The 27185-nt window shown below is 36.6% G+C and overlaps 1 protein-coding gene across 1 annotated transcript; it reads right to left on the bottom strand.

Moving 5' to 3' along the window:
* Nucleotides 1-575: 575 nt before the first annotated feature.
* kappaB-Ras (NFKB inhibitor interacting Ras like 1) lies at nt 576-23580 on the bottom strand. Its single transcript, XM_081739637.1, has 4 exons — nt 23515-23580; nt 18836-18979; nt 13433-13672; nt 576-2807 (listed from the first exon to the last, which is right to left on the bottom strand). The coding sequence occupies exons 2-4, from the start codon at nt 18932-18934 to the stop codon at nt 2571-2573; spliced, it is 576 nt and encodes a 191-aa protein (XP_081595763.1). The 5' UTR covers nt 18935-18979; nt 23515-23580; the 3' UTR covers nt 576-2570.
* Nucleotides 23581-27185: the final 3605 nt, after the last annotated feature.

Below are 27185 nucleotides of genomic sequence, written 5' to 3'. Positions count from 1 at the left end.
AATAGGGATAATACTGTAGCTGCTTAACTGAAAGTCTATAATTTACCCTTAAAAGACATAATTTAAAGGGGTTAACAATGTCAAAACGTTGTACCGCATCAATTAATATCGTAATATCTACAACGTTTAAAGAGTAAACTTTACAGCGTTCAAGAAATTTTACCTTCAAGGCTTAGAGATACACATTTATCGATTTATCGATATCTTATATATATATATATATATATATATATATATATATATATATATATATATATATATATATATATATATATATATATATATATATATATTTCCTTATGTATCCCTACTTTGACCTGTTGAAGGAACCCGACATATCCCGAAACCTAGTATAAAGGGTATTGTACTTCTGAATGGCAACTCTTGAAACTTTTCTTATCACGCTGGAATAATTAATATTAGATTTTGTTTCAAATAATTATAATTGTAAGTAATTGTGTGCTTAGCTGGATTCATATTCGAATATGTTAAGGAAACGAGGAAAGACAGGAAATCACCTTTATCTTAAGATATTTATACATTTTTGCATTTTTGTAAGTCAGTGATCTTCAATGTTCTTTTCTATAGCTACCATTCTCACATTTTATACGGGAAGGTGCATTAGTATTAATATTTTGATTAGCATGTCAATATTTACTTTGAAGTTGAATAACATTAATTTTCAAAATGTGAGCGAGGAATCGATTCCTCAACTTTGATTCCATATTCTTCATTTTGGAAACGAGCTATTAATTGATTTTATTTTATTTTATTTTATTTTACTTAATTTTCCATTCCGACTGTTTCCAATTTCGACGTCTTCCCTAGCAACATCTACAAAATCTACCCTGTAGTTGCAAGCATCATTGCTAGTACCCTGTAGCTATCCTGTAGCTGCAACCATAAATTACTTTCGAGTTTTATGCGAAACTTACTAATCATTTAAAACTATTTATATATAGATGACATCATCAATAATTTGCCATCTGATAAATCCTCCTTCAGATTTTAATTTAAGTTATTTTCTTGAAAACTTTTCTCCTTTTTTATTTTTCTTCAAACAGCGAATCAATATCTTAAATACTGTATAAATAAGTATCACACAAATATTATAGATAATGTACGAGGGTGATTCAGAATGTAATGCCTCCAAGTCAATTACCTAACCAATAGTATTGCAAATATTTTGAACTTTTATCCTTAATGCACTGATATTTAAGTTGTAGAATGTCTGTTCTTTCACCTTCCTATCTCTTTTCATTCCAGAGTAATGGAGCAATCCATGGCATCCAGTTGGGACGTTCGGTTGAAACAGCGGGCTGTTATTGAATTTTCTGACTGCGGAAGGTTGTGCGCCCAGGAACATTCATCGCTGGCGATGAATCGTGGATTCACAATTACAACCCGGAAACGAAGTACTGCCACACGTCCTCTTCTCCGCCAACAAATTCAAAGTTGTCCCATCTACTGGCAAAGTGTTGGTTGACATTGTGCCTCATCCTACCTATAGTCCAGTTCTTGCGCCCTGCGACTTTTGGCTCTTCCCCACCTTAAGCGGAGGTGGAAGCAGCGGTTCGGCAATGGTGTCGCCAGCAGGCCCCACAATTCTTCGCCGACGACATGAAAAACCTTGTTTGGCGTTGGCGCAAGTATGTTGTCTGTAATGGGGACTATGTTGAAAAATGCCGCCACCATTTGTAGCTGACATTGCAAGCTTCCACTGATACTTGTATTGGTGCTATCTGTCAAACAAAAATAAAGATATCACTTTCGAAGCATTACTTTCTGAATCATCCTAGTATATGCAACACGATCATCTTAATATAAGCCATTCTGTTCTCAGCTATTAAAAATGCGAATGTAGAGGAAGTACGAAGTTCTTCGAATATATTCTTTAGTTCGATTACTTTTAGTATTGACGTAAAAACAAAGAAGTTGATTTGTCATGAAATTCCTTTACCCTGATCTACGAGTCCGAAGATGGAAAAATGACTACTCCTTAAGATGGAACAAGTCTTTAATTTAAAGAGAAAAAAAGTTCACGGTCATAGCTTCTACCTTTCTCGATTGACTTTTATATAGCAGGGATTCTCAACTTAGTTCTAACAACTTAAACAACATAAAATTATAACTAAAATTCGCTATTCTATTTCTAGTTTTTCATATAAATAAAAATAAATTAAAACATATATTTTCCAAAGTCGAATTTCCACACCAACTAATACGTGAACATAAAGCAACATCTAAACAAATATCATACTATCTCAATCATATGGACAAACAAAACTTATTCGTACAGATATTATAAATACACGTTTCAACTACAATAAGTTTCAGCAGACTTTTACACAATGCCTTTTTTTCCTTTTAAAATGTGCTACATCACTTACAGTACTCTAAAAGAAGTATAAAATATAAAATGAAATAAAATAACGAAATGCTCAATTTGGTTTCTGAAAATCATCCCTTTGGTACAAATAACCCAAGAAACTATGTTTGTCATAAATAATTGCCATACAAATTAGCTGAGATTTTGTTTTCATGTGCAAGAATTAAGACACACCATTTTGTTATCCAGAATCCTTAGCTTTCCTGACCATACTTAGTTGCGGGAAAGTTGTTTTGTTTGGTGCAGGATTTAATTTGGTGGCCAGGTATACAAATGGCTTGTACAGTGACATTCGATCCATAGCATTCACTTCATATTGCTTCACTCGCTCTCGAGCTGCCCAATTGGCTACCTGGGTATTATCCACTTTATTTTCCGTATTTGGGTCCATTTTGTTGCCCAAAACAGTAATAGTCACCTGTAATATATACACAAAAAGATAATTTGTGATAGTAACAAACAGCTAATTTACGTTGATGCCAAGTTTGAACACGGCATCTAAATATACAGGGTGTTTCAAAAAACACTGACAACGTTTGGGAGGCGAATCCTGATACCAAGATAAGACAAAAAGTATAGACCAATCTGGGTGCACAAATGCTTCCTTTCGGAGTTATAGGCTGCCGAACACATGAAAAAATTAAATTGGAAGGTCCTTAGCTCTGAAACTATGGGACCTACCGAAGTCGGTTCAAGACTTCACTTAGGAATTAGTATGTGCCCTATCCAAATGTCCAAGTTTCAGAATCCTGCGGTACTTCCGCAACAATTTTTATAGAGGTAGTTTGTGAGTACTTCAAATTATATGCCTGTAGCCAATATATTTATATTGTAGTTCAATATTTATTCAATTAATAATTATTTATGTCACAAAATATTTCTTTTATTTGTTATTTTATACACACACGGACAAAAGAATTATACTCACACACAAATCTCGATTTTGACTCCTTGCAAACAAACTTTTTTTCCCAGCACAGAGTCTTTTTTTAATTCGTAAAAAAAAAAAAGACTCGCTTAAATAACACCTTTCAGTTTAATTTCCCACGATTATGGCTGTGAGGCTAAGGGAAATGGAAGATTAAGGCAAGTGAATTATGGTGGACTGATAAAGTGGGAGGAAACGGACGTACCCCGAGGAAACCCACGGACACGATGTTGTCCACCACAAACTTACTTGGCCGGGAATCGAACGAGCGACTCTTCGCACCAGAGGTAAGCGCTCCAGCACTGAACCACCGTGCCTCCTGGAAGACTCGCTTAAGTTGTTCTTGTTTCAAAGACAAAGCTTCCTATAAAAATGTAAAGCAGAGGAAATGTTATACCCATTGTCCATTCTATTGCACGTTAGTTCCGAGAAGGGCAGAGCCCGGGGCTTGTCTGGAATGTGTTAAGGAACGGCTTTCTTTTGAAAAAAATTTTCATACCATTCTTACCATCCTTATTATATATTACTGTATCCAACAAATTATGCTTTTGTGGCTTCCAGTTCAAACAACTTTGTCTGTCCATATTTCAAGAATCTTTTAAATTGTGAACATCTTAACAAAAATACGGATCAACAATGATTCTTGTGTTGTGATTGCTGCTTTTCACAGTGAGACAAGACAACAGCAAGTGCTCTTTTAAATAATATTTTACATTACTAGTTTATAATTACGAAACTAGTAAAGGAAGAGAGAGAAAAATAGTGGCATGAAAACACAAAATGTACTTTTCTAGGCCAAACCTTAAAAAGAGTTAATACGACGGTAGATTAAAAAGTTCGTGGCCTGACCTACAAAATTAGAAAATATTTGGATAAGTTATGTTTTATTTTTTCACGTAATCACCCTCGACCGAGATACATTTACGCCACCCCTCTGGTAATGCTTCTATACCTCTTTTATAAAATAATTCCTCGAGCCTTGCAAAATATCCCAGTGCAGCATTTTTTACCTCTGCATTCGAAGAAAATCGCTGACCTCCAGAAAACCTTTTCAGATTTTTAATTGAAAGTCCGAGAGGCCCAGATCAGGCGAATAAAGCGGATGCGGCAACAGTTCGAACCCACAGGAACAAATTTCTGCCATGGATGCAAGGGATGGGTGAACGCATGTCCTGGTGGAACAACGCCCTTCTTCGCAGCATTTTTGACCTTTTAATTCTGATTTCCTCACGCAAACGTCACAGAAGGATGCAGTAGTATTCAAAATTGACAGTCTTTCCCTTTTCCAAGAAATTAATCAGGATAATGTCCTTAGCATCCCAAAAAATTGACGCCATAACCTTGTTTGGCTTTCTTTGGGACAGGAGATCCACGTCGTTTCCATTGGTTCCATTGTTGTTTTGATTTCGGTGTATGATGCTGTACCCATCTCTCGTCCATAGTCACAAATCTGCCAATGAATTCCTCCAGATCATTTTCAAACAATTCCAAACAATCACGGAAAAGAGTAAGTCAATTGCGCTTGTGTTCAACTGAAAGCAACTTGGATACCCATCTCGCGAGCACCTTAGAAAACCCTAATTCGTTCACGATAATTTCTTGTCCTTGCTCACAGGAAATACTCACAGTCTCAGGTGTCTCTTGGATTTTGATTTTGCGGTCATTCAAAATCAAGTCAGAAATTTTATTGACATTCTCTATAGCGGTCGACATTGAAGGCCTACCACTGCGGGGGTCATCTTCAATGCAGTTTCTGCCACAGTTAAATTCAGCTACCCATTTTTTCACCGTGGAATACGAGGGCTCGGAGTCTCTTAATGTCTCTATCATGTCCATATGAATCTTCTGTGGTGTTAAACCCATTTTATGCAGGTACTTAATGACAAGTCGATGATCGATTTTCTCCATGTCAAAAATTTCCGTCACTTCCACCGATTTAGTGCCTTATAAACTTCTCACCTGAAACAATAGCGAAACAAAATTTTACGTACTGACTACCAACGGATATAGCTACGCAGCTAATGCATACAAACATAAAATAATTGCTTTCTTCCTAGTCTGGCAACAAATTTTCCAATCCCCTCTCGTATATGGTACTTTATGGTAATTTCTCATAAAATCTGGGTTTTACTAATTAGATAAATGAAACAAATAACTCAGGAAAAGTGAATAGTTTATTTGCTAAGAAATTCTCATACTTAGAGCTCTCTTAGCCTCGAAGAACCCTCAGTTCTTCATTAAGCCCTTTTTAATTCAGTCAGTTACAACTTCTTGGGAATCCATTTTTAAATGTGAAACTCCCAGTATATGGATTCCATTTATTTAAGGTATTCAAAAGCAATTCTCTCCCAAATCAATTATGACCCCTAGTTAATTGTATACTCTAGGAATATTAATAAATTGCTTCGTTTACGAAATATAGAATTACATTTGAAAAGGAAACAATACAATATCATTGCATTTAAATACTCTGTAACTTGTAGAGGGACATGCCATTCTATAACCTACAGAGGGATACGCCACTTTTCTCTCCTGTTTTTAATAACAGCAGATTTATCGCATACGTAACTTCGAAGAAAAAAACCGCAAAATATGATTCCTAAATTTTCAAAATATTTAAAAGAAATGAGCACAAAAAATAGATGAGGCAAAAGTTATTTAAAAATCATTTTGAAAAGTAAGTAAAAAAAAAAAAAAAACTTTTAAAGGAGACATTTTTCAACAGATCTCAGGAAACAAAATTAACGAAGATATGGGTTCCTTTGAGAAAAATCGATATCCACTCTAAACAATTAAAAAAAATTAATTAATTAATAATGACAGAGTATTTCATATGAATTTCTTAAGTCATTACAATTGTCTACCTAGCAAATACGATGAAAGGGGCTGGGTGCATCTTACTGACAACCTAAATTTGAATTTTGGTCTTTAAAAAAAGGCCAGCATAAATAGTACGTGCCATTTAGGGACTAACCTGAACTTCACCAAAACTGGTATATAGGTAAACTTTAACATTGATATGAAGTATTATGAGGTAAACTGTTACGGAATTCTAGTTTCAAAGTTATGAGAGTTTTAATTTAGTTTATTCTTGAATCGTACGTTAAACTAAGTTTGTCCAAATGTCCTTCTGCGCGTTCTTGTGGCCAACCGCTCTTCTGTAAGTGCAAACTTAATTCCAAGAAAGATCCAACTGAAGAACAACTTTTTCGACTACTCACTCGTTATTTAATATTTGATTTTTTTTATGGTGTTGGAAATGTTATCAGCATGGTGAAAATTTGTCACCAAGATATACAGATTGATACAGAATTTAAGATAAGTGATAATATCACGTGTCTCTAAAGTAAGTCCCACTTTAAAAACATTACTACAAGAAAACCACTGCATTACATTTCATGATGTAAGTTGCACATGATGAATTCAACCTTACGTTTTTTTTTTTTTTGGGGGGGGGGCATTTCAGGTTTGTGTAGTTTCTAATTTGGTCAGCAGAGGCGCTAGTCATCAAAGATGTAATAATGTTGCTTGTTGGTGCTGCGAAGTCATTCTGTGTTCAAATTTGAAAGATACCAGTGTTCTGTGCAAGTGCAACGTTTGTTTCTAACTAAACATGGTAAGAAAGCACCCTCCAGAAAGTCTACTAAGAAATGGCATGAACAATTTGTCACAACTGGTTGTTTATGTCCCCCGAAAATATCTGGATGTCCTGCTGTACCTTAAGAATGTGCTGAACATGTAAGGGAGATCTTACAGAGGAATTCGACCAAGTCTGTGCGTAGGGCGTCCCGTGAGCTAGAAATGCCTCACCAGACCGTGTGGAGGGTTTTAAGGAAACGCCTACACATGAAGCCATCCAAGTATCAACTTCATCAGAAGCTGAAACCTTGCGAAGCTGAAAAGAAGAACGATTTCAATTTGCACGTCATTTGCAACAGTTAGATGATAGCGAAAGTGTGTTTAAATTTTAGCGACGAAGTTACATTCCATGTCATCGACACCTGTGCAACACATAGTATCAATGAAGTTGAACGTGATTCCCCAAAGCTCAACGTTTTCTGTGCCACATCACAAAAGAAACTCTACGTCCCTTTTTTTTCGCAGAGGTCATTGTGATAGGCATGTCCTACCTAGATATGCTTCAGCTTTAGTTAATTTCACAAATGAATTAGGACTTTGATAATTATGTGTTCCAGCAGGATGGGCACCACCTCGTTATCACTATCAGGTTCGTTCATACCTCAATGAGGTCCTGCCACTACGTTGGATAGGAAGAAGAGGTCCTTTGGACAACGCTTTTCTGAAATAGCCTGCCAGATCCCCAGAATTGTTCCCCCCGAATTTTTTCTTTTGGGGTTATATGAAGGACCTTGTTTACGCGCCTCCTCATCCACAGAACCTAGATGAACTACGAATCAGAATCCAAGAAGCAGTAACATTGGTCATACCAATATGCTAACCAAAATCTGGCAGGAGCCAGATTTCTGCATAGATGTTTGTTGCATGACACATTTCGCCCACATTGAATTCATATAATGTCTTTAATCCACCATAAAACCGTAAAGACACTTGTATCAAATAAAATAAAAATTGACATGATATATACAGTATTTTTTTTTAAACAAATATTTCAAAATAGGACTTATTTTAGAGATGCTCTGTACATTACTTCCACGAATTTTATGGCTGTGAGTGCCATAATTAAAAAAAAAAAAAAAGTTGAAAACATGCAATTCTGAGTGAAAGCTCCACAGAATTACATAAAATCAGTAGCGTAGCCAGGATGTGTGTTTGGGGGGGGGGCAAGTGCTGTTATAGGTACATATAGAAAAATTGCAAACAAAAAAATATATAAACATAAAAATATTTAAAAAAATACAAACAACAAAGTACCAAAGTACATTGTCGGACCTCTTTGGAGGGGGGCCCGGCCCCTCCGGGCCCCCCCTTCCCTACGCCACTGCATGAAATCAAGGATTTATCTTGTTAGAAAGCTGATATCTGCTGCTGGCACCTCTAGGTCGCGATGAAATCATTTTCACGTTACTTGCTTAATGGAATAACATAAATACGTGACATTTCACGTATATATGCTCATTAGAATATCGTTCTTGCACACAATATGTGAAAATGATAATACGAGTATGCCTCTCTGAAATCTTTAGATATACACAGCAGCCTGTATGTGGTAGAATTTTATCTTTTATCAAGGTAGAACGTATGTCTTCTACCGTTTCAGTGGTTTTAAGTAGTCCTGTTGCCTCATCAAAAGATTTGATTTTTCCATATAAGGTTTGAAGTTATGCAAATACCCATCGATACTGTCAGAGCAGACTCTGCGATCCAATTTCACTGGTTTATTAGAGTTAAATTCTGAATCTGACTTTTCCTTTGAAGTTGATAGTCTTTTCATCCATTGATACTGAAGAGTCTGGACAATCAAAGAGCATGCGTTTCTGTCGACAACTGTCTTCCACTAGGTTCTCTATGAGCTCTTCAGTTTTAAAGGTATGTTTTTCTCACTGGGAGCAAAATATAAAATATATAATATAAAGAAGAAATTCCTTAGAGGAAAAACGTCACTATAGAAGGAAGCTGTATTAACCCAAGCTAGCTACGAGATCATAACAAGAAACATGAATAAACCAGCTGAGAATGCTCCGAAAGCATTGACAGAACGAACTTAAAAAGAATTAATATTCACGAAATTTATATGAAATTGAATATTAAATTTATCTGATTAAATTCAACAGATAATATACTTACATATTTGAAACCTGCATATTAGGGCATCTATTGAACTAGCTATATTGATCTGTTATTTTTTATCACCGTACATACTTTATCAGTGTATATATATACTGAAAATGCAAATATAACCAGTGGCCATCGGTTACTGCTTGGTACTAAAGTGTTCACCATCCTCTTAGGTATTGATCAACACCAATATCATCTTGACTTATGAGATATGGCTCCTTAGATCTCCTGAAATCAAAATTTCTTTGGCCAATATCTCGAGAACGGTAAGAGTAACGCGAAAAATTCCATCACTTCTTTCAGATAGTTTTTGATGCTCTATCGAATGGAGGGCTCAAAATTGAAAAATTCGAAAATAACAGACAGACACACACAATTCAGTAACCAACTTTTTAAGTTCCTTGAAAATTACTAGTGTTGCACAAACCACCTCAACATAATATATGGACTCTACTGACGTAATAACACACCCAAAATCATGATGCTTGGGATTTCTGCAAGAAGAAGGCTGGAAGAAACATTTCACCCCATCTACTATCAATTTCACGAACACCGTCAACAGTTACACAGGTTGGTTTCGATGGTTTAATATATTAAATTATGCCCTCCCACACATAGCATGAGACTTAATACTGGGTGAGTCAAAAGTCCTTGGACACCTGCATAAGTTTGAAAATCGACGGGAAAAGTAAAAAGTGATGATGGGAACAGAGGTTTGATGAGGGACCGCAACTTTTGGAGTGTATATCATTCATGACCGCCATCTTGAAATCCGCCATTTTGGATTCAAGTCACTTTTTTAAATGGGAAGGGGGATGTATGACACATCAAATAACACTAGCTTAAGCTCAGGAATTTAGTGGTGTAATTTTATTTTTTTTTTTTCTATCTTGTACAGTTTAGAAGTTATTAATGTTCAAAGGTGGGAAATTACCTTGATACTGACCTAGTTCTCTCTTTGTTCCAGGTGATTTAAAATGGGTCTGACAAGTGAACAGAAGATCGAAACCATCCTTATATCAGGGGAACGCAGCTACCAAACAATAGCAGCTGACTACAACAAACGGCACCCAGGCAGAGAACCGTATCGCACAGCACGGTGGCTCAAGTGATCACCAAATTCCGGGACACGGGCTCTGTTCAAGCTAGGGCACGTAGTGGGCGACCAAAGACTGCCATCAATGAGGAAACTGCAACGGCGGTCGATACTGGTGTGACGCAAATCCGAACTGGGTTGACCCGAGTCAAGAACACAGTCCAGCGAAGGTGATGATCTGGAGTGGCATATGGGAGACCCGCATCATTGGGCCATTTATCATTTACAACACCTTAACTGCACCACAGTATCTGATACTCCTGCCACACTGAATGCTGACGGCATTTTCCCATCTTATTTTCAGCACGATGGAGCCCCTCCACACTATGGACTTGGTGTCCGTGAATGGTTGGATGAACAACTGCCAGGGAAGTGGATTGGTCGCCGTGGTCCCGTGGAGTGGCCGCCCAGATCCCCTGACTTAACGCCCCTTGATTTTTATCTATGGGGACATTTTAAACAGATAGTGTATGCTGAGACAATCCGTGATTTGAGACACCTGGAGGAACGCATCCAACAAGCCTGTGACCAAATTTCAGGAGACATTCTCTTCCATGTGCAGTCAGAGTGGTTGCGGCGAATAGTTTTGCATTGCACGGGAGGACAACACGTAGAACATGTGTTGTAGCATTCAGTATCAAGGTAATTTCCCACCTTTGAACATTAATAACTTCTAAACTGTACAAGATAGATAAAAACAAATTACACCACTAAATTCCTAAGCTCAAGCTAGTGTTATTTGATGTGTCATACACTCCCCTTCCCATTTTAAAAAAGTGACTTGAATTCAAAATGGCGGATTTCAAGATGGCGGCCATGAATGACATACACTCCAAAAGTTGCGGCCCCTCATCAAACCTCTGTTCCCATCATCACTTTTTACTTTTCCCGTCGATTTTCAAACTTATGCAGGTGTCCAAGGATTTTTGACTCACCCTGTACATACGCCAGCGAAAGGTTAAATGCTCTTGTGCTTTTCAGTTTGATAATGAGATATGCGGATGGCAAATATTACAACAGATGGGACAAAGCACATCCAAAGTACTTTCTTGCCTAATAGTATGATCATGATATGAGGGATTTCGAATGAATGTGAACAAAGTTACAAGGAATTGAAAATATTACTTTTTCCAAAAGAGTGTAATTCGAAAACCTGCTTAGATAAGTACTTCTTCTAACTGCATAGATGCTTTTCAATGAATTTGAAGATCACAATGCTGTTCCCAGCAATTAGATATCTCAAACCGATCTGGAGATATGGAGTTGATATCTCAAAACTGTTAACGTTTGCAACACTGCTTAAAATTACGTAATTTCAAGAACTTATTGCAATTACACCTACCAAAATACATTGTTTGAATGTTACAGAAGCAAAACAAATCAAAGATTGTTTTAAAAAGTTCTCATAAATACGCCATTTTAAGCAACATATCAATTTTTCTTCATATCTCCCGAATGGTTTGAGATATTATATTGCTGTACATTATATTATGATCTTTATGATTATTCAAAAACCACGTACGTAATTCAGTGTGATATTGTTGAATCCTCCAAAATTTTTGTTTGTGTTATTGTAAAGTTCTTAGTTTGCAACACTACATGACACGTGTGGTATTGTATGTTTTTACTCCACATGTAGATTTTAAATATAACCTGAGGTAGTACCACTTTATAAAAGAAAATGTTAAAAAGGCAACAATGTCAACCTTATAATAACACTATCAATGGCTTTGGATTAGATATTGTAACAAAAGAAATACTGACCACAGCTTCAACACACTGTATTTTAAACTATAATGTGTTACAGTTTCGGATATCTACCATATCCTTCATCAGACAAAAAAAAAAAAAAAAAAAAAACTAAGTTTTATGTCCCATGGTTTTGCCGGTTACGCTAAAGGAGACGGTGATGATGAGAGATGAGTGAAATGGTGGAATGAAGAAAGTGAGAGGAAACGGGAGAATCCCGAGAAAACCCACGAGCACGGTGTTTGTCGACCACAAAGTCCACATGGCGCAAACTGGGATCGAACCAGGGACCCCAAGCACTGGAAATGAACGCTCTACCACTGAGCCACCGCCCCCCCTTCATCAGACACTATGGAGATAGAGAAAAGAATGATAATAAGGAAGTGGAAAGAAGCAGATTGGATAAAGGAAGGAAGGAAGAGATAAGCTGATGAACTGGACAGGGGGCTTACCTATTAATGAATTATGGTAAAGAATTTTGGACAGCATAGACAAGAAGAGAGAATTGAAAAAGGCCCTTATAAGCACCCAAAATGGCGACCGTAATTGGCAGGAAAATGGACACGGGGACCTATTAGATTGGTTGAAGGCTTCAGCCCAGTATAATTTAAATTTTTCATAAGGATGACTAGTATGTCTGTATCTTCATTTATGTTCTAATATCTGATGAAGAATATGGTAGATATCCGAAACTGTAACACATTATACTTTAAAACACTGTTTGTGTTGAAGGTATGTTCAGCGTTTCTTTTGTTACAATTCAACCTTGTGCTACCACCAGGGGCGGATCAAGGGGAGGGCGATCCCCCCCAGAAGAGGAAACTTTCTTATTTTATATATATAAATAAAACCCATCCCAAAGTTTAAAGCACATTAGTAGTAGCAGTATGACCCCCTCCCCAGAAGTCGGTCCTGGATCCGCGCCTGGCTACCACAGAATATGCTAAAGAATGTCTCCCCGCCGATATTTACATGGTACAACACTTCAGCATTTTTTGAGTTGAGTTGATTTTGATTTTAACGTCCCGTTCAGCAGCGAGGCTATATCAGACGAGGCCTACTGATAAACGTGGAATCCGAACCACATGAGCTCCCGGCGGGAATTGAACCCGGGTCTCCAACGCCAAAGGCGCGTATGCTAACCGCTTAGCCATGAAGGAACTCAATTCAGCATTTTTTTCTCATTACTTTGAGTTAAAAGGAGATATCAATAAATGGTCCATCCTGTATCTATATAACAATTGGGAAGCAACGACAAGTTAACAAAAGTAGCACAGGAACATATACTACATATACTATCATTTAGCAAGAAATTTTTATTGTAAAGTATATAGCTTATTCTTCGCAAAGTCACCAAACTCGAATTCTTTTCGCACTATGTAGGATGGTAGCAGGTTAACTCACCGAAAAGTCAGCAGTTCAATTAAATGATAAACAGCATACTACGATATTACGGTAACTTTCTAGATCTAAGTCCATTCTTTACTATTCACTCGAGTGTTATAAAACTTACCTCTTTTTTGTCCCTATTTTTATCAATATCCTTCTTGAGAGTAATGACAAAATTGAAAGATTCTGGTCTATCTGTGTCATATACTAAAACATATCCATCCGCCAGTACAAGATACTGACGAGGAAGTTCAGGGCTGTTTGGATCCAAGCCAGCCGTGTCATAGAAGCGGACCTTCTCTCTCGTACCACGCTCCGTTTCTACATGGGCAACGTAAATGTCTTCGATGGTCGGATGGATTTCCTAACGAAAAAAAGAAGTTAATTAATTAGAGTTAAAATGCAAAATATTCATTCACCTATTGCATAAAAAAGGATGTCCGTTGAAAGATGCATCCACATAACAGAATGTTCAATAAACCAGGATTATTTTTGGTGTGATAATTGTTCTTCGCCTGCAGCATGTTATACGAGAACTTAATATTTGAACATTTAACCCGAAGGCGATGGTAATACCGAATTTTGCTTATTAGATGTTTGTTTTGAACTGCTAGACATAAAGTCACGAAAATAGAAATAATAGGAGATTGATATACAGAATAATAATATATAATTCACTTGCACAATTTCAATATACAACTGAGTAGAGGCAAGAGGCACAAAATACTGATCATTCTGTTGGCGCGCAGATGCATCTGATAAGAAATGCTGATAAGGAATGAATGTAATATAAATGATTACGGTATTACTTTAATTTGAGAGCGAGTAAGCTAATCAAGAATAACTCCTGCTCGTAACGCTGGTCAGAATTTGTATGCTTACTTACTTTACGAACTTATGAACTGATTTTGAAATTATTTCGTAGTAACTAATTTTATTAGTACATACAAAATGAAAAAAAAAAAAAAAAAAAAAAAAAAAAAAAAAAAAAAAAAAAAAAACAACTGGACTGAGATTAGAAGCCGGGTCTCCGACTTACCGTTTCGACGTGTTAATGTTACCAGTCCATTTCCTGAACAGTCATACATTCTACTATGCTTGAAGTCAGTACTTAGCTACTCGGACCATATGGACTATACCCAGTGTTGTTATTCTAAATTTTTAACAAGAGATAGTAGATGGATAGGTGGGTAGATAGATATAACTCTCTTAGGATACAAACCAACCATACAAAGCAGACAAAAGCAAAATTTTTTACTGGATATCTCAAGTGACGAGTAGAGACGTACATAGCATCCTAACATAAGATGATGAGAGGAAAGTAGGTAGCAGTGCGAATATCTTGGAAACGAATTATCCAAGATAGATGGTTGTCAAAAAGTATTGGAAAGACCTTAATCAAGCAATGGATCAACAATTGTTGATAATGGTATATACAGTAGAACCCCTCTCGTCCGCCCTCAGCTGGTCCGCCACTCCGGTTCATCCGACCGCGCTCGAGCCGAACTTGTCCCGACTCGACGGTGACTCATGAGGCCCATTGTCGTTTACTGGCGTCCTGGCATTGTTGTTACCGCTTGTCAACTTTAGTGCTCCGTCCGCTCTTGTATCGTTTCTTTCGTTGTGCGTGTTTTCTGTACTGAACTGTGCAGTTTTTAGTGCTTACTGTTTGCAGTGTTTGTACTGTAGAGAACAATACAGTCATTTTTGAGTTCAGAAATTGTTTATTTTACTGTAAATCCGTATTTTTCTGTATTTTCTTATAATCCGATCTTTTTGGCGTTCCGACCATACCCTCAGTCCCAAAGGTGACCGATTAGAAGGGTTTTACTGTATAGTATATTAAATATAAATAACTCTCACCACTACATTCATGTGATCCCAGTTCTCATTCTTGATATCTGAGCATTTGAGATTAACAAATAAACGCTTATACCTTCTTCTAAGAGATCATATGTTTAACCCTGTAGCTATAAGAATTTCTAAAAGCAACGATAGTTAAACTAAAGTTTACTGTTTCTGGGAATAACTGGATAAAATTTACTGTTATGTCTGGGTATAACAAACGGTTCTGCGAACTGGAAATATTTTAACAACCGGTTCTAGCTAACCAGTGTGAACCGGCTGAATAGCACCATTGACTATACCACTCACGTTGTGCTTACACAGTTCAGTGTCTACATTATACAAGGCGAGCACAAAATCCCGTCACCCCGCGCCCCATAAGTATAAAATAATCAAACTATATATGCTGTAATTATATAAACTGTACATATATACGACGAAATTACAATGTATTTGTTTCTTATTTCAGGTATAAACAATGGCTGATACAAGTAATTAATACCATTTTTGAAGAACGCACTGCCACGAGTACTTGGGTTCATGAGAGGCCCTGAACAAAGAAAACGTTGGAACAGGTGCGTATGAATTTCCAGCTACGACTCGGACAACAGCTCCCTCCACAGAGAACACTCCTGCATTGGGAACAGAAACTGTTTTCTACCGGCGGTATTAAGGATAAACCACGAAGTGGTAGATCATCAACAAGAGAGGAACAATGCAGAGAAGTCGTGACGTCAGTAGAAAGATCACCAATGAAGTCAAGTCGCAAATGATTCGTGAAACTTGGTATACCTTGATTAAATCTGTACAACAAACACATGAAACACGACTTACGTAAAATTACAACCATATCAACAGAAATTTGTTCAAGAATTATCAGACAATGATTTAAACCGGAGGAAGAAGGCATGTAACGACGCATTTCTTCAGGCGTCTGATACTATCCCGAAAGGTGGAAAAGTGATTTTCAGTTATAAATGAATCACATACCGAAGCTTCAGAGCAAGAAATGTTGTCTTCTAGTCAAAGAAAAACCCTTATTTTTATGAGAAGATTGAGAACAATTCTCCCCATGTCAAGGTATGGACTGGCGTGGCAAATTTACAGTCTACATATATATATTGATGGACCTGTTAAATATCTTGATATGCTAAGAAGCTGATTCATTCCCCTTTTGGAAACTCAAGGGTCAAGACTTCAGCAAAATGAAGCGCTTCCTTATTTTGCCACTGCAGTTCGGGAATAACTCAATGAAGAGTTTCCAGGACGCTGGATTGGCCATGGATCGCTTTCACTGCTTTCTCTACTTGACTGGCCACTTCGAAGTCCATACTTAAGGACCTGTGACAATTCGCTCTGGGGATTTATCAAAAAATATTGTTGCAGCACGATGCTATGCTACGACTGATGAATTGAAAGAAACTGTGAGACTTGCTTTTCGACGGGTTACTCCAGCAATGCTGAGAAGAAGGTCCCATAGAACCTAGCAACGCATTATTTTGTGTTTGGAGTACGATTGAGCCCATACTGAAGTGTTAAAGACATTTAGACATTAAAGACACACGTGTTCATTAAACAAAACTCAATCAGTAGGGTGTACATCTATAGTTACGAGGGTGGGCTGATAAGTTCTCGGCCCGACCCAGAAGGACTTGAGCTGCAGGCATGAAAGTGTGAGGCTACTCAACATAGTCCCCTCGAAGGCCAACACACTTGGCACTTCGATGCTGCAACTTCTCCAACCCCTCCCATTAAAAAAAAAAAAAAAAAAAAAAAAAAAAAAAAAAAAAAAAAACTCTCAAGGTCTGCAAAAAACTGTTCCGCAGCTATTATCACCTCTTCATCACTGTGACATTTCTGTCTTTTCAGTGCTGTTTTGAGTTTTGGAAACACATAATAATCAGAAGGGGCAAGATCTGGCGAGTAAGGTGGACGGTCAATGCACTGAAATCCTCGGTCTCTCAGAAAATCCATTGTTCTGTCAGCCTTGTGGACGGGAGCATTGTCCTGCAAAAACAAGACACCTCGTGTCAACTTTCCCCGGCGCTCCGCCATGGCTCATTCAATTACCTGTAAAATAAAAACCGTTCATGGTAGAATCGTGAAATTTGGTACTTAAACATATAAAAGATCAACATTTCAAATGACATCAATTACATCAGGGTAGTACATTCGGAAGGGGGTCGGGCCGAGAACTTATCAGCCGACCCTCGTATAATTAAAATTTCCATAGTTTGAATATTTAGTATTTCAAGGGACGGGACTTTTGTTTCTCCCCTTCTTCCTGTAAAACGGCTCTGACGGTTGAATTGTGTATGATACACAGGGTACCGACTGAGTAGCTTAGTAAGTAATGCATCGACACGGTAAGCCAGAGACTCAGCACTAAGTTTATCCAATACCTATTTGGTTCACGTTAGCTTTGCTTTACTTTAGTAACTTCACAAAAGATATAAATTCTTTTGAACAAAGCAAGTTTTAATTAAAAATAATAATTGGCCAAGAAGTTTAGTTAGTTGTGGAAACTGTAATACAATTATTATTTTTAATTAGAACTTGCTTTGTTCAGAGATTTTATTTCTTGTGTGAAGTTAGTGAAGTAAAGCAAAGCACACACGAACCGGATAGACATTGAAATACAGGGTGGCACAGTTAAAAGTAGCCCGCATCCCCTTTGAATTCGAATGCAATATTTCGACTTCTGAAATTGAGTAAACAGCTACAAAAATGGACAGTTTATGCAAATTAATTCTTCAAAAACCGAAAATATACAACAATCGACATACAAGAATTATCGATTGTTAGTATTCTTCGGTCAGCATTTCAGTTTATTTCATCAGTGAAGTTAGATGTTTCTCTTTGCGGTCTGCAAAATGAGTTTCTCCATAGAAGAAAGAATTGAAATTGTGGAAGTATATGTGAAAATAGATTCGATTAAGGAAACTTTAGAAATTTTCGGGGTCAAGTATCCGGATATAGGACTACCAGTAAAGAGAGCAACACATAGGCTGTACAAAAACTGTCGCATCTACCGATCTATGTAAAATGTAGCATCACCATAAGTTATTGCAGACGTTCGCCGAAGAATTATTCAGAGCCTAATGAAGTCCACATGTAAATTGATCCAACAGGCGCATGTAAGTAGGAAGAGTTGCCAGTAGGAAATTTCACTGCATTTCCTTTATTCTTACACGGGCTACTTTTATCTGCGCCACCCTTATCTTACATAAATGAACAGCTTTCAGAAAAAAATAACAGCCTTATAGCGAACTTTAGTGGCCTTAAAAATATTTTCGTAAATAGGAAAACTAATTATGTTATGGCAGTAGCGTACAGAAAGGGGGTTCGTTTTATAACCGCTCTTTTCTCCAAAAAGATATGAAAAATAAACATTCAGCATATTAAGAATGTATACAAAATCCTAACGATATGAATTTTGGAGGTTGGACTCCCTACTTGATGAAAATCTGTGTACGCCACTGTATTATGGTGCTTTACATACATGCAAGAGTCGGCATCGTTTGGGATATTCCTTCTCACCTTCTATTATTTATAATTTGATTGTTAAAAAAAAGCCATACTACATCTTGAAACTTTTAAAAATAAATATACATTACTAAATTAGTACCGAATTTAAAATAATATTTAAGCATTAGAATAAATAAATACTAATATGCCTCACCGTATTAGATGTTACGTTGCCATATATTAACTGCTCAAGAATAGCTGTTTTTCCTACACCTCTCATACCACAAACTACCACTTTAGCTGTTTTTCCCATTTTAACTGGAATTTAGTTGCCAAAAGATCCGTAGCTCAACAATGCCTGGAAAAAGACAAAACAATTAGAACCACTTAAAAACTGTACCTTAGTCGTACACTTAGTACAAACATCAATAAGTAGATTAATTTAATTCGACTGGACTTTTGTAAAAACATAGTCTTTGTTGTTTAAATAAATTAAAAATGGTGAGGTCCAGTTACGAAACTCACCAACACCCATGTCACGAAAACTTACATATGAGGTGTGTTCGAAAAGTATTGAACCTTATTTTTCCGTAAACCAATAAAGCGCGGGAGACTGTCTTTAGTATAGATGTAGAGGAGACACTCATGCACAGTCGTGAATTTTTTCCAGTCCACAGAAAGCCTCAGTCGCTGGCAGTCGCCCAACGAGTGAAGACGTGTAGTGAGCAGTCTTCGGATTTCTTCTTTTTTTGTTGTTGTAAAATGACAAAAACTTGAGCAGCGACATTGCATCAAATTTTGCCAAAAACTTGGCGATACCCAAGCGGAAACCATTCAATCGGATCGGTACATTCAATTTTGAACGAAAATTTGAGCATGAAGAGAGTGTACGAGAAATTTCTTCCAGGCTTTCATCGCCAAACACAACATACCAATGAGTCGTCAGGATCCTATTCACCCAACATGCCTCCGTGTGACTTTTGGTGATTCCCCAAGCTGAAAATACCATTAAAAGGGACCTGATTTGAGTCAAGAGAAGACATCATGCGGAATGCGACGGAACGGTTGCTCACCATTCCAAAAACCTGCGTTCCAACAATGGCGGGAGCGCTGAGAGAAGTGTGTGCATTACCAAAGAGATTACATTGAAGGGGATTAGTGTTTCGGATTTCCAACCAAAAGTTCGATACTTTTTGAAGACACCTCGTATTACTAAAAGATTCACTGAGAACACATCACTAGAAATCAACTTCAAAGTTTAAGTCGAGTACGGTTGCAAATTCACGTTACTGAGCATAAAAATGTCATACGTTCTTCTGAGTGATTAGTGTATCTTCACTTCTCGTTTATTTTGCTTTATCTATCTTATTGATACATTTTCCTGTGAGGCCGCAGTGGCTGTGGTACAGCGTTCACTTCTGATGCATGGTTTTTTAAAATTCGATCCTAGTTCCCACCAAGTGGGCTTTATAGTTGACAAACACCGAATGTGTGTTTTTCTCTGGTTTCTTTCCACTTTCGTCATTCCACCATTATCATCAATCTCATCATCACCATATCTTTGTAGCCTCGGTGCATAACCGTGGGACGTTAGAAAAATAGTATTTTCCTTACCTCTAAGTATTATTATATTACACTGTCAATTCATGTAATACAAAATTCTCTTATACAGTTTAAGGGTATTATTTAGTTTCTTCCCCAAATTTGTAACAGTGATGTAGTCATAAGTATAAATCCTGTGTGGACGTATTGCATAAAAGCTATGGTGCATAAAACACAAAACCACCTTGTGCTAGGTAACCACTACAAAGGACGAATGCTATCCAACGGAGTTAGCGCAGGGGGACCCAAGCGGTAGCGAGAAAGTGCGTCCGTAGATAGCAGGCGTGTCAGCGACGGTGGGTAGACACATACACGAGGTGTTTAGAACGGCTCGCTATAAGACACAGTACCGTTTTCGGAGGGGTCGATGGATTTAGGAGAGATAATAAATGCCTTCCCAGTTTATTTATACGAGCCATTTCGGATTGACATGCTCTAAAATCTATGCAGATGGTAAATAACCAACCACCAAGATGAAATTCAAAATACGTCAGAAGAAAAGTGCCTAAAATGTCAATTTTTACCAGTATTTTACAGAAAAAACACGAAAATAAAAATAAAATTCTAAGGCATTTCGAGACGAATTTGTAAAATAAACTGTATTTATAGTTATCATATGCATTAAGCTATTGTTAATACGTACGTACAATACATGATGGGAAAGTATACAGATGTCAATAGAATACGACCTTTTAAAAGATGTCCACCGGTATATTTACTGTAAGTATAGACACAAAATGGAATTAAGCTCACCTATTGTAAATCTATAGAGTGAAGGATTGGAAAAATGCACTGGCGCCATCAAATACAATAAGAACATATTTTTACCACAACTAAATGCTATATTTGTAACCATAGTAAGGTTAATTGCCAAAGAGTAGGTACAGAAATATAAAAAATACAAAGAATTTACAGGTAAAGAATGTAGAATCGGTTATTTTTCGTGAAATTCATACAAACTAAACAAGTTAAATGTGTTATTTTGAAATGTTAAAAGCTGCCTTGTTAGTGCTATTTTTAGTGGGAGCAAGCCGATGTTAGACATTAAAGTAATGAGGATTAGTTCCCCGTATTGATAGATACCAGCTTCGTGTGACATTTCGAATGTATGTTGCTGAGAAGCAGGAGTTATTAGGTTTTGTGAGAAGGCACGGATGACTGAAATTGAGTAGAAAGTGTAGTAAATATAGGAAGGCCTTAAAAATAACGAAATGGAGAAATTGTTACGTAGGTTATATTTATATGTGAGTCGTAATAATGGTGTGAATGTAACTGTAGAGAACATATTATGAAATCATCAGCCTCACCCCGCGTTGACTCGGTTAGATAGTATTTGTGCTTTTTAGTGACCACTTTCCACAGGTTGGTTTTTGAAATCTTCCTACTGTAATTTTTATGGTATATGTATTCGCAAAACGGTAAAGCTCTCCTCAGTGAACCTGATCGAGAAAAGGATTTTTTTTTTTTTTTTCAGAGACACTTTCTAGGGGAATGGCAGTAAGTTTCCTGGTATATGACAAAATTTTAACGTTTTAAAGTCTGGACACATTAGACCTACTCTGCCACAAAAGATTCCATAACATAGCGGCCTGCGCATATTGATAATCTGCACGATAAAATCAATTACAGAGCCTACACATAACTTCTTACTTTATTTACACGCCAAGAAGTTACAATAAATAACATTATTTCTAGGCATCCAAACTGTAGCTCACTGAAGTTAAGTGTAAGATATTTCCTGCTTATAGATAATATTTAGAAAGTAGACATTATGCTATATTACATTTAAGAAACGTCGTGGCAGACTATTCCTTAAAAACCCTGGTGCCATCCCATTTTATGAAGGCAGTTTTCTATAATTTACGGAAGAAATATGAATTGTGATTTCGAAAGAGGAACACCTAAGAACTCGGAATATATGTGAATCTTACCTGTAACATGCGTCACAACGTACTTCTGCTTCAATTTACTCTGATGCTTTAATATCACATCGTTGACTTCCGGCATTTTCTCACGCTGTTTTTGAACACATGAGAAGCAATGTATTGCCAATACACAGGGCTTGAAAAATCTTGGTTACAAGTACTAGTCAGCCAAAAAATCTACTAGCTAGACCGTTTTGCAGTCATAGTAAAAATCACTTTGCAAACTTTCTATTTTCTTTATTGACATGTCTCTTACAAATAAAAGAGTGACATCTGCTATTTATTCCTTAATTCACGTTTTTGATTGATCTGACTTTATTCGCCGCTGGCAAGCAGGCGAGTGGATTTTTCAAGACCTGTTAATGATATTGTCTGAAAACAGTGAAAGAAAAAGCCGGAACTCAACGATGTGGTTTTAAAACATCAGAGAAAATTGAAGCAGAAGTTTGAATTACCGGACAACAGAAAGCATAAAACGTACGAATGTCAAGAAATCTCTTACATGTATAAGGTACAAACACGAAATCAAAAGTATCCTCCACTCAAGCCATGATGGAGTAAAGTGGTATGTGAAGGCAGATTATAAAGTAACCATAAAAATGTGCTTTATATATATATGAAATGTTCTTCCACTATCCTCGTTTCTGTAAACCCACCATCACTAACGTACTTGCTCCCTGTTGTGCTCCCGCCCTGACTCAAATAGACAGTGTGCTTCTTAGTGGAGCTTAGCACAAGTTAATTTGTGCCTTATTCATTGCAGTTTCTATGCCATATGAGCAAACGCTGTAATTATACTGGGAAGGTTCTAGAACATAGGACCCCCGATATAGGTTTTAGCTAGGTCGGTTCCTTTCTGTACTAAAGTTTAATATTTAATTCATACAATACTGCCGAGCGAGCGCCAGCGAGTGAACGCGGGTTATAGCCCCGCAGGGCACTTTGTTTGTCTTTATTACAGCTAAATGGGAAGGAGGACCTGTGTTCTAGAACTTTGCCAATTATACTTGGCCCTCCTAAAGTCAATCTGCAAGTATTAATGCAACTCTTCCCTTAATATTTTTTAGGGCAGTAAGAGTTTATTTGCTACTGAGAGAAATTTACATTTCATTAATATAAGTGTCCTCTTATAAAATGGGTTAGCACACAACCTCTTTTTATCATTCGGTTTCAAAAACAACTGAAACAGGAATCTATAAAGTATAGGCCTAGTATGTTGCTAACGTAAAATACTATAGTTATCAAGCAACTGTGGTAAATATTTGATTTACTTAAAAGCAAACATTTTAGTACTATAATTCTAGTAAGAACAAAATGCACTATTGTTTTCAGTAAATATTTAATACATAAAAATACAAATATTTACGTTTGCAATCAGCTGTTACAATTCTTCTTCTTCTTCTAAACCACTGACGGTAAAAGTTTGCCTCCGATTAATTCATGTACACTACAAACTTAAATTGTCTTCCATATGCGTCACCAGAAGATTATTTTGAAATGTAAACTAAAATGTCCAAAAATAAAGGTCACAATCAGGAAAAAAAGACGTCAAATTTGGAAAAAGGTTAAAATCGGGAGAGAAGTTCAGATAGTGAAAAGAGCCAAGAACCTAGATGCTGGACAGAGCTAAAAAGGGGGGGGGGGGGGAAGAGAAATGCATAACTGAAAAAATTATAAAAGAACAAGAAGTAGTCTTACGAACCAGTACAAAGAAGATAAATGTAAATGTACTGTATATGTAACATATATTCCACTTGACTCACTTCCGCAACACATTACCACGGGAACACGATGTGTATTCGAGGCTGCCGAAGGCTCCACGTGACATTCATAGTGTTTTCTTTTTTCGCCACTTTATAATCCAGACAGGAATGGCATTTAACCTATGAAGAAAACAAAACATTTCCCTGCATTTGGGCCTTATATTGTATCAGCCCTCGGAAAAATTGCAAAGCATAACGCAACGTAAAACATGCAAAAATAAGTTAAAACTGTTATGACTATTATCATCGTCTAGAATAAAAATTGCCCAGTCGTCGCAAAATTTTGCAATCCTCAAGGCAACATAATGCAAACGGTGCATCAAGCAATTGTATGCGCAATACCGATTATCGCGAACTAAACACGCTTTTTGCATCGTGTTCACTATTGCGCATTGTTAGGAATATATTCATACCTATGTAAACTAAACATTAGGAGTGCCATCGTGAGTCTAATTTAATATTGATCTTCAGAAATTTGCCGTCCAGAATTCAATGCAAAATATGCAAAGACTCTTAAAGGAGAGTTTGGAGGACTCACCCCATAAAAACCTTTCCAAAAATTGTAAAGCATAAAGCAGCGCAATACATGCAAAAATCAATTATAAATGCCTATTATTGCAATGATTATAATGAACGAATATCTTAATATTTTGCGAATATGCATTGCATTTGCGTAAAACATTTCTTTTGTGACATAAATCTATACGGAATGAGTCTCCAATTTTGCAAATGAAAAACAATAAAGTGAAAATAAAGTAGGGATTTTCAGTACTATGTAGTAGGGGTGTTCCGATAATCGAGTAATCGATAACAATTCGATAAAATTTCAAAACCATTTCATCGATAAAGAATTTTAATTTTATCGAATTATCGAACTATCGAGACTCCCGAAATGTTTGAGATTCTCGAAATGATCCAGACTCCCGAAATGTTCGAGACTCCCGAAATGTTCGAGACTCTAGAAGTGTTCGGGACTCTCAAGGTGTTTGAGGCGCTCGAAATGTAAGAAACATTAGACAACTTCGAGACACTCGAACTGTTTGAGAGTCTCGAATTGTTTGAAAGCAGCAAATACAGAAATATATCAATATGATCGCATTTGTCGAGTCGCTTGAATATTTTGAAACGTTCGGGATTATCGGAGTGTTCGGAAGAAACAATGCATTCGAGGTTATCATAGTTGTATATAATATGTATTACATATATGCAGGGTGTTCATATTAAAACTTTTCTCCTTAGCAATGAAGTGAAGGAAAGTTTTTTCCCCCACAGATCTGTACAAGGTTTAAGCAGTCTGTCAGAAGAGAGAAAGAGGAAGAGAAAACATGCATCACCCGAATGGAATTGGAATCCAAGACACCATTAGTCTACTAATAGTCACTTTGCCGATTGCGCCAATAACGGGGCAGGCAGAAAAATAATTTTACGTGTGATTTCGACAAATACAACTTTACAATAAATTATCAGATGAAAAAAGTTGTTTGATTAGTTTGGCTGCAAGCAGGAATCATTGGAGAGGTGAAGTAACCGAACTGTCCATCACTACTTTTGATAATACCCGAAACTTCGATAATACTCGAAATGTCGATAATACCCGAAATTTCTTTAATACTCGAAATGTCGATAATATCCGAAACTTCGATAATACTCGAACTTCCGATAATACCCGAAACTTCGATAATACTCGAACTTTCGATAATACCCGAAACTTCGATAATATTCGAAATTTCGATAATACCCGAAACTTCGATAATTTCAAATACTCGAACGGTTTCGAGTAACCGATGACAACTCGATAAATTTTCACTCCCGAAGTTCGATAGGTCCTCAGCCTTATCGAACACCCCTACTATGTAGGAAGAAGTGAAACAATTTTTCATGAATCGAAATATTTTCTGTATTATGTGGAAAAATTGAAGAACTTTTTATGAGTTGGAAAATTTTCATCATTTTGAAGCAAAAAGTAAAATAACTTTTTGTGAATCGGAAAGTTTTATTGCTCTGTAGAAACAAGTGAAAGGAATTTTCATAGATCGGAAAATTTTCATCACGATGTAGAAACAAGTGGAAAAAACTTTTCATAATCCAGACAATTTTGGATATTATGTATAGTGATGTAGGTGGAAAATTTTCCACTTTATTTAACTGCACATAGAGCTAGAAAATTGAATTTCTAGAGGAAAAAGTTAGTCAGCAACAAATTATAATTTTCCAATTAGCTTTCGGGAACCAGAAAATTTTCTAATATTTCAAGTTGGGAAGTAAATTTTTACACAGTGTTTCTCTCTCTCTCTTCCTCTGCGAGCTCCTTCGTTGCTAAGCGGTAATATACGCGCCTTTGGCATGGAAGACCTGGTTTCGATTCCCAGCGGAAGCATATGTAGTTCCGATTCCACGTCAATCAGTTGGTACCGTCTTATAGTCTCGCTGCTGAAAGGGACGTTAAACTCAAAATCAACTCAATTCAAATCCCTCTCTCTCTCTCTCTCTGTGTGTGTGTGTATGTGTGTATGCAAAGTGCAGAGAATATACATCGAGTTGTTCGTAGAGTACAAATATCCCATTCTATTATTTAAAATTTCAATTTATTAAAAGTCATGAATATTTTCCAATTCATAAAAACACACTCCACTTATTCCTACATCGTTGTTTAGCCGTAAAATTTATTGCTAATAAACAACTGTCTTAAAGTTTCATGAAGTGAAAATCTAACGATTCTTCATTTCAAGAATGTTTCAAAAACTTCAATGCGTTCTTCCCTCAGAATTCACATTTGATCTTACAATATTAGATTTCTTCAGTTTCATACACATAAGATGGTTTTTGCATAGCTTTACTACTTTTATAAAATTACATACTCCAACATTTATAATTAAGTAGATATAATATAAAGTGCCTGCTGTAAATTTTTGACTACCCTAAATTCGAGTTTAAGTAAATCATGAAAGCAAATACTGACCATTCTCTGGATATAATCATTTATTTATTCATATATTCATTCAGAAGAGAGAACTAATAAGGAAGCTGATTTGTGTAGTTGTTCTTCAATAAAATAATAAAAGAAACATAAAAACTGCACTATTAGCGCTGCGTTCTAAAAGCAACAAGTAATTTCATTTTAATTTACAAAATAAAAAAGTATTTCTTATATATATATATATGTAGTTATTTTATGTAGTTATTTCATTACATAGGCAGGCCTACATGTGAAGAAATAGTGGAATTTTCTGTTTCTGAAATTGATAAATTCACAGAGGTTTCTTTTCAATTTCTT

The sequence above is a fragment of the Thermobia domestica genome, chromosome 2 (assembly GCF_964235325.1).
Source record: "Thermobia domestica chromosome 2, izTheDome1.hap1.1, whole genome shotgun sequence".
Taxonomy (NCBI): domain Eukaryota; kingdom Metazoa; phylum Arthropoda; class Insecta; order Zygentoma; family Lepismatidae; genus Thermobia; species Thermobia domestica.
Note: the sequence above shows the minus strand (reverse complement) of the source record. Positions and strands in the feature narration are given on the sequence as shown.

Coding starts and splice junctions, on each gene's coding strand:
- kappaB-Ras (XM_081739637.1), bottom strand. CDS start 18,934: ATGGGAAAAACAGCTAAAGTGGTAGTTTGTGGTATGAGAGGTGTAGGA. Junction 13,673..18,835: donor GCAACGTAACATCTAATACG/GTGAGGCATATT, acceptor TTTTTTCGTTAG/GAAATCCATCCGACCATCGA. Junction 2,808..13,432: donor AAAATAGGGACAAAAAAGAG/GTAAGTTTTATA, acceptor TATATATTACAG/GTGACTATTACTGTTTTGGG.